General features: G+C 31.8%; 3 protein-coding genes across 3 annotated transcripts; 2 read left to right on the top strand and 1 right to left on the bottom strand.

Moving 5' to 3' along the window:
• Nucleotides 1–6,843: 6,843 nt before the first annotated feature.
• LOC133681022 (uncharacterized) lies at nt 6,844–7,680 on the top strand. The gene has a single exon (XM_062104110.1). The coding sequence runs from the start codon at nt 6,844–6,846 to the stop codon at nt 7,678–7,680; it is 837 nt and encodes a 278-aa protein (XP_061960094.1).
• A 10-nt stretch (nt 7,681–7,690) lies between these two features.
• LOC133681013 (uncharacterized) lies at nt 7,691–8,317 on the top strand. The gene has a single exon (XM_062104100.1). It carries the CDS (start codon nt 7,691–7,693, stop codon nt 8,315–8,317), a length of 627 nt encoding a protein of 208 aa, XP_061960084.1.
• A 3,084-nt stretch (nt 8,318–11,401) lies between these two features.
• LOC133702342 (protein RGF1 INDUCIBLE TRANSCRIPTION FACTOR 1-like) lies at nt 11,402–13,286 on the bottom strand. The gene is made up of 4 exons (XM_062126669.1): nt 12,922–13,286; nt 12,651–12,827; nt 12,328–12,549; nt 11,402–11,807 (listed from the first exon to the last, which is right to left on the bottom strand). The coding sequence occupies exons 1-4, from the start codon at nt 12,922–12,924 to the stop codon at nt 11,583–11,585; spliced, it is 627 nt and encodes a 208-aa protein (XP_061982653.1). The 5' UTR covers nt 12,925–13,286; the 3' UTR covers nt 11,402–11,582.
• Between the last annotated feature and the right edge of the window lie 3,352 nt (nt 13,287–16,638).

Below are 16,638 nucleotides of genomic sequence, written 5' to 3'. Positions count from 1 at the left end.
ATATTTTTTCGAACATCATTTGACCTGAAAATTTAATAATAGTTTCATGTGTCTAGTATCGCCCTATAAAATTACAGCTTGTTCTAACGTATGGTTTGAGATATATGCTCGATCTTGTAAAACAAGTCAACAATTATTTTAAGGCCAAATTCGAACCTGACTTAGTTCATATCATCCTCCCATTCCTTAAAAAGATTTGATCTCAAATATGTATCATAGAAAACATCTTTTAAGGTCAACAAATTAGTAGCTATTTGAAGAATAGCATCTTCATCATCCTCTTTATCCTTCCCATCGATCTCAACCTTATTATTAGCTTTCATAACCATAACTCTTTTATTTAGACACTGTAAAACAATATGACCAAAACCTAGACAAAATAAACATTTAATCTCACAATTACGAGAAGTAGGAGTAACATTTTTACCTTTAACAACGGCCAGGATGTCTTTATTCTCTTTAGGGTATTTGATTTTGCACTCCTCATTCTTTTGTGATGAACCACCCCTAATGTAATCCTTCTAATTGGGTTTCCAAGGTTTCGAAGGGTGTAATGGTTGGCTTTGTCAAATGGTACCTTTTTGTTTAAGTTGTTTCTCCACCTTCATGACCGTATGCACCATCTCCTCCAACTCCATATAATAATACAACTCAACAATATGAGAAATATAATGATTAAGGCTATTCATGAATCTATCCATAGTGGCCTCCCTATCCTCCTCAATATTAGCTTAAATTATAGCAAGTTTCATCTTCTGGAAGTACTTATTAACACTCTTTGTACCTTGACTCCAACTCTGCAACCTTTAATACAATTCTCTATAATAGTGGCTTGGAAAATATCTCCTCCTTATCTCATCTCAAGTATCAACTTGCCTCTCATAATTTCTCATACGATTTGTCACTAACTGACCCTACCACATAATGACATCAACAGTGAAAGCAATTATAACAAGCTTGACTTTCTTGGGCTCTGGATAATTATGACACTTAAAAATCTACTCTACTTCTTCTCTCATTCTAAATAAACTTCTAGATTATTCCTCCCCTGAAAAGCTAGCATTTTCAATTTAATTGTACCTAAATTTCCACTTAACTCAATATTATGGTCCTAATAACTATAATACCCATTTGACCAAAATTATCATCATATTTTCCCCTATAAACTGACAATTCTACTATTATCCAAAACAATCCCCATGTCCCATGAACACATCTTCAAAATCAACATAACTAGTGTTCGCATTATCAGCCAAAAACTCATCCATATTAGTGTTAACTCGCCTAATAACCCTCCTAACATTATATTCTCTTCGCTCAGACCTAATTTGAACCCTACCATAATCATTAACACATTACCTCTCCAACCTATTTCTAAATTCATTGGCCATTTGATCAATCCGATAATTCATAATGCATAACTGAGTTACAATTTCATTATCTCCTCTTTGTGTTGCCATGTTGTTACTTGCCTCTAACATATTTAAATTTGAAAATTGGTTAATTGAAAATAAATATATATTCTTCACCTACTCCTTCATGTGTTTACACTCCTCTCATGTTTCACTCAAAGATATGATTTTCACTTAAATATGCTCGCTATACCTTTTTCTCTCTAGTCTCACCTTTCTTCGACTCTTGCGAAACCGAAATCAACAACAAATATAACAACCTTAGCAGCATATCAAAATATGTGTATATGACTCAAAAAGTAACAAAAATATAAAAAACAAGCAAAGATAAAACTACGATTACAATTTTATGAGTAACAAGCAAATTTGTATGAAGACGTGAAAGAAAAACGATGCAACTATTATATAAAAAACTTAAATGACACCTAAATATATTAATTATAATGTTATTATACTATCATAATTGAAAAAATAACAACAAAACAAGTTTGAATTGTCGACACGAATTAGACCCATTACAAAAAGTTCTAATACCCCATTTAATTACTATAGCAAACAAACTCCAAATGACCTAAAAAATTTTATGAGGTGCGATTAGAACCTTAAGACCAAGTATATAAAATTTTAGAATCTTATAAATTATTTGACCCAAAATTCCTTTGTAATATGAATCTAACATATTACGACAAGTTTTAATCCCAACCTTGGTTATTATAGAAAACAATCTCTAAATGAGCTAAAATTTTATATGAGGTGCAATCAGGACTCCTAGAACTATTATATAAAATTGTAGAATTTTCTGAAGTGTTCTTTTTTTTTTCTTTTTTATGCTTTATGTTATGGATATGTTCTAAGACAACAACAAACTAAAATAACTCTTTTTTTAAGGACCTCTAGATACAAACTACTAAGCTCTAGACAAGAAATAATCAAAAACCAAATAAAAAATAAATAAAGCTAAGGAAGCCAAAACTAACAAGAAGAAAATAAAGAATATAACCTGATTTTTAGAGCCTAGATCTGATACCCCTTGATACGGACCTTTTGATCATGTGGTCAAGTAACCCCCAATAAAGTAGATAACAAACTAGAAAGCTAAAAATCAGGTTTAATAGAACCTTAACCCAGAGGTAATTCTGTACCTAAGAATTGAAGGTATTGGAAAAAACTTGGACCCAGAGATAACCTTGTATATAAGAACCCTAAGTATGCAAATGACGTCACGAAACTAGTTAATCTTTGGTAAGTCAGTGTACGATCTTTGTCCCTACAAAGAAATGTTTCTTTACCATAAAGAAACAAAAGAATAACATATGTTTATTCTTCAACATGTTGCTGAAATTAATAGCTAAGAAAACATAATATAGTCTCCTCATAACTAACTCTAATGGACCTCTTTTGGGTTGTAAGCTAATAAGCTTAAACTAGTAATCAACTAATATAAATTCAATAATAAAATAAATTCCTAAACAATGTCTAATGGGATTGAACAAACCTATATTCAAAATAATTATTCAAAATTTAATAAATAAATAAAATAAGATAGTAAAAACAAAGTCTTCATTCTAAAATTCTTTCATATAACCCGAATCTTTAATTTTCATACATTCTTAGTAGATTTCCAACTTTGCCTTTAAACACGTCATTTTTTTCTCATCTGGATTAATTACTAAGCCTACAATATATGGTTGGAAAGCTTGAGATGTCTAGTTTTCAGCTCAACTCAAATCACAGCAAACTTCCACCTATAAATCCATACATGTTCCAAATAATACAAAAAGGTCAAGTGTGGCAAGTTTGACAAGATTTGTATGGTAGTTTAGACCCTCTAAAATAATATGTTTCCAAACTTTATTTGACTTGAAAATTTACCAAAACATAGTTTCATGTGTCTAGTATCTCCCTATAAAATTTTAACTTGTTTTGATATGTCGTTTGAAAGATATGTCAGATCTTGCAAAAACTAGTTAGTAGACATTTTAAAGTCAAATTCATACCTAACTTGGTTCATATCAAACCTACTAGTTCTGACCCTACTCGACTTTACTAAACTTTTTATAATGGAATATGATGTATATGGGAAGTGTATATGGGAAATACTAATACAAGATGGTAGGCCCATCTCTTATCTCAACAAGGGTATTAAAAAGAAGGGTGAAAAGGGAGATTTTTGCCATTATAATAACAGAGCAAAAATAGAGACCCTACATTTCAGGTTACTATATACAAATCAAAACAAACCAGTAGAGTCCTAAGTATCTATTAAAATAGAAAATAGAAGTACCAGTTCATCAAAAATGGATTTCGAAATTGATTGGGTATAATTTTATAATAGAGTATAAGTTTGCGAATGAAAACTTGGTGGTTAATACTTTGTCTATAAAACTTAAAGAGCTAATTATTGGAGAATCGTAAGCTACTACAACCTTATTGGGACAAAGAAGCACAACAAATATTTTAGTAGATGAAGAGTAACACTATAAATGCATTAGATACCAAATGAAGGGTGGGGGTCTTGTTGTATGAAGGAAGAATTTACATCCATAATGAAAGTCTTTTTAATTTAACTATTATGCAATACATACATGACATCCAATAACAAGTCATTTAAGGTAAGAGAAAATCTTAAAGTGATTAGGAGGGATTTCTATTGGGTAAGCATGAAATTTTAAATGAAGGACTACTTGAGACAGTGTAAGGTATGTTAGCAAAATAAGGTAGAAAAAACTAAGCCATCGAGATTGCTACATACTCTGTCAATATTAGAGAGACCATGGTCATCAATTTCCATGGATATATTATGATCCTAATGGTGGTGGAAAGACTTTTTAAATATTCTTATTTCTTGACTTTGACTGATCATTTCACAACTTTAAAGGTGGCTTAAGTTTTCTCACAAAATATAATAAAATTACATGGTTTACCCAAAAATATTGTGACTGACAAGGACCTAACTTTCACTAGTAAATCTTGGCAGGGGCTATTTCGGGTCCAGGGGGTTAACTACACACGTCTACTACTTATCACCCCTAAATTGATGGCTAGATAGAAATTACTAAGAAAAATATTGAAAGGTTACCTCTATTTATTATTTTTTTGTAGGTGACAACTCTAAAGAGTGGTCAAATAGCAAACTATGGTAGAGTGGTGGCACAACACTAACTTCCACTCATTCCTTCAAATAACTCCTTTTAAGTTAATGATTGAGCAAACCCACCCAATTTACTCAAATACTTCATTTGATTAACATAAAATCAATTAGTGGAAAAGCATTGTAAAGATAGAACAACATTATTAAAAACAAATATCAAGATTAATCTATGCAAGGCATAAGACATAAAGATAACTCAATCAAATAAAAAAATGGAATTAGAGTTATAAGAAGGAGAATTAATGTACCTTAAAGTCCATCCATACTAACAGTTAAGCATGAAACATAGAAGAAAATAGAAATTAGCCTATAAGTATTATGGACCATTTAAAATCAATGCGAGGGTATGAATAGTGGTGGAGCCACAGAGAGACAAAAGGGGGCAATTCCCCCTTAACTTTTTTTTTAATTAAAATATTAATATATTAGTTTAGGGAATTAATTGTTACTGCAGGGAAGGAAAAAGGAAAGTTGATATTGTTTATAATTGTTGACTTATATATTAATATAATATAATGTAATGTAATGTAATCTATATACATAGCTCATTCCGCAGAAGTTTTTCCTTTTTCCCTTTTGTTTCTATATTAAATCATTAGCACCGGCTTAAAAATATAGAATTCCTGACTAACAGAGTATTTTTTGTTCCTGCCTTTCTTTTCATGAGCTGCTATGTTTGCTTTACTCTTTTCATTAGCTGTTGTTCTCTGCCTCTCTGGTATGTAAATTTCTCATAAAGTATAATTAAGTAATTAATTTTTTTCGTTTTTTGTTTTATATTTTAGGTAAATTTTCTTTATTTTTTTTATTTATTTCATTGCTTAATTTTAATTTTATTATTTTATAATTAGTTATTAAAAATATTAGGGTTTACGATAATTTAGGGGTTTTGATATGAATATGTTCCAATATGTTCAAAATAAATATTTAAATCTACTAATTTAATCAATTAAATGTTTCTTTTCTTATTATAAAGGAATAAATTAATATTCATGCAAAATCACTATTATTGACATCTCTTGCATTGGTAGAGTAGTTTATTGAAATTTAATATTTTCACATGACTTGTTTGTAAGTAAAATATCAAGTAGAAAGCATGTTTTTTAAGTCTCTTGCATATACACGAGGCATTGCTCAATTAAATATCTAGAAATGATTAAGTATAATTTAATCAATATACTTATTATATGCATATAGATATGAATTGAAATAGGTTTTGATTTTGATGAATTGATGTGTATTTTGCTATAAATTTCATATAGAAGATTTAGAATTATTGTGTAACTCAACTGGTTTTTATTTAACAGTGAATTATTGTGTAGTTGTGTTAATTATTATGTAGACACTAATGATGATAAAAAAAATCCAGCAGGTTCATATTAAATTAACATGTCACTAGACAAGTATTTCAAGTGTAAATCCCTTGAGGATGAAGAGTCAATCAAAGCTTTAAATCATGTAACTCAATCAAGTTCAAAGAAAAGTCATATTGAAATCAACCCCGACACTCTCCTTGTTGACCCTGGTTTAAGAAGACCAATTTATGAATACCATATAAATGATAGGGATGCAATCCGAAGAGCTTTTCTACAAAAAGGTCCTTGTCAACTTTCACACTGTGATTTTCCTCAAAAACAATTTGGGAATATATCAACACTACGACGCTTTAATCCGGCTTGGTTTGGTGCATACCCAACATGGTTAGAGTACAGCATAGCCAATGATGCTGCCTTTTGCTTGTATTGTTATCTCTTCAAGTCAAAAGGGGGTGTTGATTCGTTTATGGGTGAAGGGTTTTCAAATTGGAAAAAAAAGGAAAGATTTGATCTTCATATTGGAAAGTCTAATAGTTGTCATAATGCAGCTCGGATAAAATGTGAGAATTTGATGAATGAAAAACAAAGTATCATGACTTTGTTATCTGAGTAGACAGTAAAGAGTTAAAGTGATTATCGAACTCGATTGAATGCTTCAATAGAGTGTGCTTATTTTTTGTTGCACCAAGGACTTCCATTTCATGACCATGATGAATGTGAATGTTCAAGCAACCAAGGAAATTATCTAGAGCTCTTACATTTTCTTTCCAGAAATAATAAAGCTATTAAAAGAGTTACTTTCAGTGAAGCTCCTAGACATAACAAATTGACTTCTCCAAATATTCAAAAAGACATTACTCAAGCTGTTGCAGAGGAGATTACAAATTTGATTATCAAAGATCTAGGTGACTCATTATTTTTAATTTTAATTGATGAGTCACGTGACATATCAATCAAAGAACAAATGGTCGTTGTTCTACGATATGTAGACAATAATGGACATATAATTGAACGTTTTCTTGGCATTCAACATGTGCGAGATACAACTGCTAGTTCACTCAAGGCAACTATTGAAGCTTTGTTTTCTAAACATGGGCTAAGCATATCAAGATTGCGTGGTCAGGGATATGATGGAGCTAGTAACATGCGAGGTGAATTCAATGGCTTGAAAGCACTTATTCTAAATAGCAATCCAAGTGCATATTATGTACATTGTTTTGCTCACAGACTTCAATTGACTCTTGTGGCTGTTACAAAGAAGCATAATGAAGTTGGAGATGTCTTCAATTTTATTTCTAGCATTATAAATATAGTTGGAGCATCATGTAAAAGGATGGAGGTGATTAGAGAAAAACAATATGCTAGAATTATTGAAGGACTTGAAAATGGAGAAATTTCTAATGGACGAGGCTTGAATCAAGAAACTTCTCTTAGAAGGTATGGTGATACTCGTTGGGGCTCCCACTATGTTACAATTATTTGTTTACTTGCAATATTTTCATCAGTTCTTGATGTGCTTGAGATTATAAGGGAGGATGGGATGAACTCAGAACAGAGAACAGAAGCAATCGTTTTAACAGATATTATGGATTCATTTAATTTTGTATTCATGCTTCATTGTTTGAGAAGGATACTAGCAGTTACTAATGAGTTCTCACAAGCATTACAAAGAAAAGATCAAGACATAGAAAATGTTATGAGTTTATTGAACACATCAAAGGAACGATTCAAAATGATGAGAGAGAATGACTATGAATCTTTACTGGAAGAAGTGTCATCTTTTTGCATCAAACATGATTGATATTCTAAACATGGATGATGAGTACAAGCTTCGTGGGTGTTCAAGGCGAAAATCTCAAGGGATTACAAACCTACACCATTTCCATTATGAATTATTTAGCAATATCATTGACATGCAACTTACTGAGTTGGATTATCGTTTTAATGATACGAGTACAGAGTTACTTCTTTGTGTGGCATGTTTAAACCCAAGTGACTCTTTCTTTGCTTTCAACAAAGAAAAGCTTCTTCGCCTTACTTTTTTTTATCCTAGTGAATTCTCTATAGTGGACCATATGGTACTTGGTGACCAACTTGATATGTATATTATTGATCTACGTGGTGATGATGAGTTCTCTGATATTGAAGATATTGCTAGTCTTGCAGAGAAAATGGTAAAAACAAAGAAGAATTTGATATTTCCATTAGTATATATGCTTATCAAATTGTCATTACTTCTACCAGTTGCAACTGTTACAGTGGAGAGAGTTTTTTCTGCTATGCATATTGTCAAGAGTAGATTGCGAAATAGGATGGGAGATAAGTGGATGAATGATAGTTTGGTTGTATACATTGAGAAAGATATCTTCGATAAGATTGATAATGAAGCTATTATGAAGTGGTTTCAAAATATGAAAACTCGAAGAGAACAATTATAATGTAAGTTTTTTCAGTTTAAAAGTATTTTTAAATTAATTTTACTTGATATGAATTAGTATATATGTTTTGAATTGATTTCTAATGTATATCTATATAATATATTATTTGTTAATAATTTGCCCCCTCATTAAAAAAACTCTGGCTCTGCCACTAGGTATGAAAGATACCTTACCCATTAGAGTTTCTTGAAGGTTCTTGTATACATCTTACCTTTCATATCCCTCTTCTCAAGAAGATAATCGAGAAGAATGAATAACCAATCTCTAAGCTACCCTTTTTTTACTAGAAAGGTAAACCTCAACCACAACTTGATGAGGTCTTAGATCAAAAAGAAAGGACCACTAGGCAGAGGATCAGACGTGAGTTACTAGTTTGATAGTAAGGGCTGAATATTAAAGATATGATTTGGGTGGAAAAGGATTGGCTTAAATACACCAACCCTTTTCTTGAGGGAAATGTTTTTTTTATATATAGGAGGTGTAGTGTTCCTAGGAATTTTAGAATGAAAACGAAAAGAGAAGGATAAAATATCCCTTCAAACAAGACATTAAAATTTCAAAAATGAAAAAGAAAAGGTAAGGTTAGGTAAGTTGGAATAAATAGTGAAGATTGCACTACAAGTCAGCTCTACCACCTAGGCGATTCAAATGCAACCAACCACCAAGTATTGACATGTAAAAGGCAACCTAACAGACTTCCTAAACGACAACAATTTTTATGGAAGGATCCAATCAACCCAATTAGCCCAATTCAAAATTTAAGCTCATTTAATTTAAATTTTAAATTAATTTTCTTATCCTCATTCGAGCTATTTAAGAAAAACAGGGTAGAATATCTTAGAAATTTCATATTTTTATTTTAGTTCTTAAATGCTCGAACTACCTCAAAATAAACCAAAAACTTTTAATTTCCCTTCATTCTGCTCCTTGTAATTCTCAATATCTAATTCAATCAATAATAACTTCTTTTTCTTAAATTTTAATTTATGGGGATTTTTTACAAATTCAGTATAAAAAAACAAAGAAAACATGAAAAATATAATTATTTTGAATTTAACAAAAAAAAAGTACAAAAAAAACCTTCACTTAGATTTTATTTTTAGAAAATTTATACCATTAAAACCATTAAATACCCCAACTTCACATAAATTCAACCAATAAAGTTTTTTATATAGATTTATTTTATTTCTGAAAAGAAAATAAAATCAAAAGCTAAGATAGTATATATGCTCATTTCATTTTATTTGAGGGCATTAATTCAAGGAGGGGAAAGTTATTTGATGATGATGATGATGATATATATATATATATATATATAAAATGAGATAGGACATATTTCCTCTCATTAGGTGATCATATTGGTAAAGTGAAAATAGAATAAGAGATATATGAAGACATTAAAATGATAAATATGTAAATTTGATTATTTTCAACCTATGGTAGCAGTTTATTTTTTTTATATTCTTATAACATAAAATTAAATGAATTATATGCATAAAGTTTTTTACTAATAAGTGAGTTTGGCTTCTTTTTTTTTTTTGGTTAATTTTATGCATTTTCAATTTTTTACTAATAGAGATAGATTATAAAAATTTTAAAAATTGATAGGTGGATCTAACATATTGTAAGACCTAATTTTTGGATTTTTTTCACGCATTGAGCCTAAGTAAACATGGGTCCGGTGAGCTGTCGATCCCAACATACTTAGATTCAACCATGTGCTGAGTTCAAATAAGTGTAGGTCTGGCGAGCTATTAAACTCAACATACTTGGGTTTGATCATGTGCCAAATTCAAGTAAACATGAGCCTAGCGAGCTCTCAAATCCACTTCTTCTGGGTTTGGTTACACTTTAAGCTCAATTAGTCTAAGGGTTATTATAAACCTATGTTGATGTCATGAGGCTCCGTTTATTTATCATAAAGACTGTTAATATGAACTATTCATGTCAAGATCAATCATTTCTCTACATGCGTAAATATATAAAAGGTCTTCTAAGAGCCTAACACATTTTCATCTCATTAATTATTTGTAAAGGATATTTATTCCTCATTAATAATGTGTAAGAGATTTTTATTCTTCAATAATATCATCAAGAGAAAATGACTCTTTAATCCCTCAACTCCATCAAAACAATAAGGTTCGAAGATTATAAATATCTCTTAAACAATCTAGGTAAAAGGTTTACAATTTCTACTCTCCAATTATTTATGCCTTAATTTTTAAAGCATTTATCATACTAAAACAAGAATAAATTCCCTTGTTTTTGGAATTAAATCTCTTTCTTTTATTTATTATAATTTTTTATATAAAAAATCATTGATTTTATCATCAAAGAGTCCCTAAACTCCTTCAAAATAAACTATTTTGCAAGTGCTAGGATTTCTATCATTAATCATATACTTTTTGGGCTATAAAAAAAAAAATATTGATATGAACATATATCAAACCATTATTCAAGTATCAAATAACCATGTTACTAAGCATATCAAATTTTAAAACATCTTAGTATTTATAAATGATGCACAACTTTTCTTAATTATTATCTATTGTGACGATTAAAAAAGACAAATGGGAAACGAGGTGCATTTTAAAAAAAAATATTATTCAAAGAAAAAAAAAAAAGGAATAAATTACAAAAAGCACTCTTTGTTATACGAATAATTTTAAGTTTTAACACTATTTCCGCTGTGCTGACACGAATAATTCAATGATATTTATGTTGAACTCCTTCACTTGATTTTGGTTTGTTGTGATATGGAAGCAGTAAATGTCAAAACGTCTATCTATCGGATCCCAATTTGGAAAAATATTGGAGATAAACTCAAGAAAGGAATATATTTTTCAAAGAAAGTAATTTCGTTATCAAAATTCCTTTCTTTGGCTTCTAGCATCGCGTGTTCTTGCAAGTTTCATGAACTTATAATTAAAAAGGCTGAGTTGTTAATTGGTTACTTTATGTAAAAAAAACCGTTCGTGTGTGTATACATAACATTCACACCATTGCACAAGCATTAATCCTACCATTATTATTGGAACCCCCCATAAAAAAAAAAAAAAAAAAAAAAAAAAAAAAAAAAACCCCTTAATTGTAAACTCCAACTATATTTCTGTGTTAAAACTTTAAAACACACCCCATAAGATACACCTTAAATTAATCTATTTAGTTTATCAGATATTATCTTCCGCCATGTGCTGGCTTGTGAAGAATACATGAGCTTTGATATACATAAAAAGAAGAAGTTATTAAGGAGGCTGGTCAATAATTAGGACCCAAAAGGTGCCCTATGGGGGATGCCTTTTCTCCTCCTTGAATTGGAATGTGGAGGAGTTAGCGTGCTTGTGTACATATCTTGTTGGCTTCCTTCACGCAATTCTTCTTCTTCCTTTGATGGCAATCTTCTCCCCATTCCTTCTCTTATTTCCCCTACTTCCTCGTCCTTGGTGCTTAAGTTAAAGGTGGCATCTCCATTGTTCTTTATTCTTACAAGCTGAATTCAATACCAAGTTAACTTATGGTCAAGCCCTTGTCTAAGCAAATTAACCAACCCATCAAAAACAGGAAAAAGTCTATTGGGTAAATAGAAAAAAAAAAAAAAAACATCATACATGTCAATTATGCCGATGATATGATTTCCTTTTCTTTAAGGGCACGAGAGCATCTACGCTCTGACAACTAATTTATAAATTAAGCTAGCTAGCTCGGATGGCTACCAATAATTGATTATATATCAAAATTACCATCACATCAAGTCTGAAATCTTGATACAACCACAGTGTCACTCATTGAAAACCACAATGTAGCAGTAATTTGATAATAATTTTGTGTGCAGAGGGCAGAAATCGAATAAGGGATCGATGCAACTATTTTGGTATAATAAATAATTATGGCGAGTGAATAGCGAGTCTTGAACAACTTGGAGTCGGGTCCTAATGACAATGTGGTCCATTTGTTTTGAAGGAGAGGGCCGGTAGAAATCTGAGAAGAGAAATGGGAAGAAATTAACTGACCTTACATCCTAGAGAACAGAAACGAAAGGGATCCAAAAGACTTCTCCCACAAATTTCGCATAAATGAGGGACTCCTTTACTTGTGCTACACTTGGGCTGTGGTCTCTCATTAAGGAAAAGAACTCTAGCACTGTTTATAACGTAAGTTTGAACTCCAGTAATGTCCAAAACGTTTTGAATCTCAGCAACCCTAACAACATCATGATACGATGACCTTCTGATCTGTTTTTACATAACCCCATGCGTTTCAGAGATGTTATATTCATCGATCAGATACTTATTAAGACAATAATGACTCTCCAAAAAAAGAAAAGATAAATTACTTGAATAACAGAATGATCTTTGTGTCGAGTTGATCGGCAATAGAAGCAAAAGGCTTCGGTATTGCAATCAAGGCAGAACATGTTGCATTCGCTACGTGGGGCATCTCTATGCCTGGGGCAAACGGTGAAGAATGCAGTCGATAATAGTGATTCAAGCCACGGTGGTACCAGCATTTCCTGCATTGTTTGGGACCCGAAAAATTAAAACCATCAACTGGGCTATAGAATGAAAACTAAACAAGATACAGCATAAATGTCTCCCATTAGTTACCATTATCAGGAAGGACCGGCGTAGCAACGGAGGCACCAAGAGAAAAAAACGTGGATGCCAATGAGGGAAGGTGGCGTGGGCCGTGGAGGGTTCAGAGAAAATAAAAAAGCTGCTTAAGATATATCGACAAATTGAACAAAGGAAATGGCAAGAGGACAGGGGTGTGTGTGCGCGTGTATAAAGCTTGCTAAAACACAAAGCTAATGTAACGGTTGAGATCACTGGGGGTAGGTTAAGTGGGTATCCTATCGTTGGATTAATGAAATCAGAAGGCAATAAAAGGAAAGAATATAGGGGGAATTGTTGAGAAATAAATAAAAGAAAGACTATATGTAGGGAAAAATGAAAGAGGGAGAGGAGTGTGTTTGGACCTTACGCAAAACTTCGGTTCTTGTTTTGCGTCTATTAGTAAGGTACACAAAGTTCGGCAAAATGTCAGGTTACTTAATTATGGGCTGATTAATTATACTTTAATGAATTAGAAAAGAAAAAAGTGAAAGTATCCATGAGCTATAAACTATATATTAATTAGAATATTTATTACAAAAGGGTTAATGGGATGCGTGATTGTTCATCAATTGTATGGTTTTGAGGAACCTATTGCGTCCTAAATATTCTAATTTGATCTTTAAATATGTAAATATATATTGACCAAGAGAGATGGTATTATTGAAAGAGAAAGACTGAGCTCCTATAAATTCTGCAAGAGCCAAGAGAAAATACAAGCAAAAGAATTATCAAGAGAGAAACAACGTCATACAGGATCATTGAAAGAATACAAGGAATGACATTAATGACTGATAGACCTTCACCCTCGAAGATCATCTGGTTATCATTCCTGTCAAGAGCAAGGGAAGCAGCCACTTGAGGAGCCAAGGCTTCTGTAGTAGCTAGATCAGAAATGTGGTGGAAATGGAATGAATGATTCTTGATAACAATACCAGCACCACCTTGGTGCCAACTGGAGGGGGAGACCATTGCAGAACAGAGCCATATCGATCGTCATTGGATTGTGTAGATCAATGAGGCAAAGCTTCATCAAATTCCGTTTTCTAATTAGCGGCCATAAGCAACATCTGAGCACTAGACCATATAATGGATTGAAAAACAAGAGCATTTCTTGGTTTCCAAATCCTCTGACATAAGAAGCCAGCGAGCCCCATCAAAACAAGATTATTAGACCGACTATGGCAGCGAGAGGATCAAGAAGACCATCACTCGAAAAATCAAGAATTCGCGTTTAAAAATTGACTCCAGCAGCCAGGCTTGACTTAGTACACGCCAAAGGAAATTTTATTTTTTTCTTTCTTTCTTATGAAAACATACTATATCAAATTGGTCCCCAAACTGAAGAGTAACTGTGAGCTGTCCGGTGAAGAAGTCGGATATAAGAAATTCAAAATGAATTGGTTTTAAACTCCTGCGAAACAAGTTGTTTATGGGGATAAGAAACCTAATTTGGTAAATTGAAAGAGGAATATAATATATAACTAAAAAAATTATCTCGGTTATCTGGTGACTTATGTGTATTGTATTGTTGTGGCCTATTGTTATATGATGATTTGAGGTGTATATATATATATATATATATATATATATATATATATATATATATATATATATATAAAAGGAATTATGAAGAATAATTATTTTTACCATACATATAATTTGTAAAAACAAGTTGTGTAAGCATCGCACTCAAAAAATATGTGTTGTATTAGCTATTAGTAAGAAAGATAGGTGTTTATCGACTAAACAAGTAGGCATGTATTAGATCAAAAAATTATTTTTGATATCTGCATATCAAAATGATTTGAAAACACTAAAAATATATTAATTTAAAGTAAATAAAAAAATTTAAATCTTTTTAAAAATATTTTTAAAACACAAAAATAAACATTAAAAAACACTCCACCACCTGCAATTTGTATGCCTCTATTGATGCATCTACGACAAAGTATTTAGGTGTGTTACGTAACAACATTGGATGGTTGCATGACATCATACTGATAAGGTATAAGGTATACGTTTGTAACTTTTGCAAAATAAGTGTGACAGGTGTTGAGCAAGCACGTGCATAACAATATTTTTTTTGAATTTTTTTCCTTTCTTTTCTCCCTATGTGGTTTGGTCAAGTAAATTAGAGGACTAAAGTGGAGAGTAATTGAAGAATTAAGGGCTGAAATGAAGGAAGAAGGGAAAATTTAGCTGGCAGCCTGGCACATGTAATGCACAAAGATTGTCTTATGTGGTGTAGTTGTATTTGTCTCTGTCTCGGTGAACTCTTTATAAATAATGTGGCGCAAATTGTCATCAGAGCTTTGATAGGCTCTGATTCGTTCTCTCTTTTCTCACTTTTTTTACTCTTTCCTCGCTTGGATTTTACGCTTGCTTTCCAGTCTTCTCTTTTCCAATTTGTTGTTCGGGCTCTGTTTTACTATAGCTAGCCTGAACAGTGTTCAGGCTTCTTTTTTAAAAATTACGGGGTAGTTCCCAACTTTTTGACCGGACAGCACTCTAGGCTTTGGGCCTTTTGGCCCAGAGAAAGACTTCCTTTCAGGCTTTTAAGAACTCCCTCCAGCCTCCAATGTAACTTCACAGAGAACCTTGCATTCTACGAGGGATACAAGCATAGATTATCATGAGTGTGAGGAGTACTCAAGGAAACACGTGGAACAGCCCACACATAAGATTCTGAAAACATTTTTCGTAAGAAAGGCTCAATCCATGAATATGAAAGATCATGAAAAAGCTAAGAAACTCGATGAACGTCAGCTAGAGCATCAGATTTGATGGAAAGAAGAAAAGGATATTGTGAAGGAATCTAAGGATTAGAGATAGGTAGGTGATAACAAATTCTTAACCAATTCTCCATCTAATTCCACATCGTAAAATATATTTGCCCGTTAGAATACTTTTCCAAGCCCATGATGAAGCAGCAAGCAGGAAATTATAGAAATGGGAGAAGGGACTATGGCATAGCTGCCTCGGACCAAGCTTCGCTGATAGCTAGATTGAAGGCTTCCAAGTATCTAAAACCCAGGCCACCTAACCTTTTCTTTTCACATAAATCTAACCAGCGAATCTTTCGTTCATCCTCTTTTCAGCCCTGCCAGAACTTAGATATGAGATCATTGATCTCCTTGCAAATCCCTTTAGGAAATTTTAAACATCTCATAAAGTATATAGGAATATAGGAATAGCTAGAAGCAACAGATTTGATAAATGTCTCTCGACCCATATCAAAAGTGTTAGAAATTTGTTTTAAAAAATATAGTTAATGGACACTATTTAATATAAATTAAAAGTGAAAAGTGACACCCATTCACTTTCACTTTTTAAAATAAATTATGATTTAATGACAGATTAATCTCGTTAGCATGCTTGATAAACTAAAAAACCTTCAATAAATATAAGATTTTCTTGGAGATTATAAAGTGGAAAGTGGAAGAGATAAAATTGGTCTCATAGAACACCAAAGTTTTTAATGAGGAGAGACCCTAAATTAAGTGGTCTTTAGGCTTGAGTTACACACATGCTCACTCAGCACTACTTAGACTTGAGGCTTAGGCTTGATGTACAATAACTGTTAGGCCTATAAAAAAAATATTTTTTAAAAAACTCATGAATAATCAGTATGAATAGTATCATTTTTCTTTTTAAATGGTTTATATTTAAAGGAAAAATATCTTGTTTTTATAATAAAAAAAGGGCAAT

Source organism: Populus nigra, chromosome 1 (genome assembly GCF_951802175.1).
Source record: "Populus nigra chromosome 1, ddPopNigr1.1, whole genome shotgun sequence".
NCBI classification, from domain to species: domain Eukaryota; kingdom Viridiplantae; phylum Streptophyta; class Magnoliopsida; order Malpighiales; family Salicaceae; genus Populus; species Populus nigra.
Note: the sequence above shows the minus strand (reverse complement) of the source record. Positions and strands in the feature narration are given on the sequence as shown.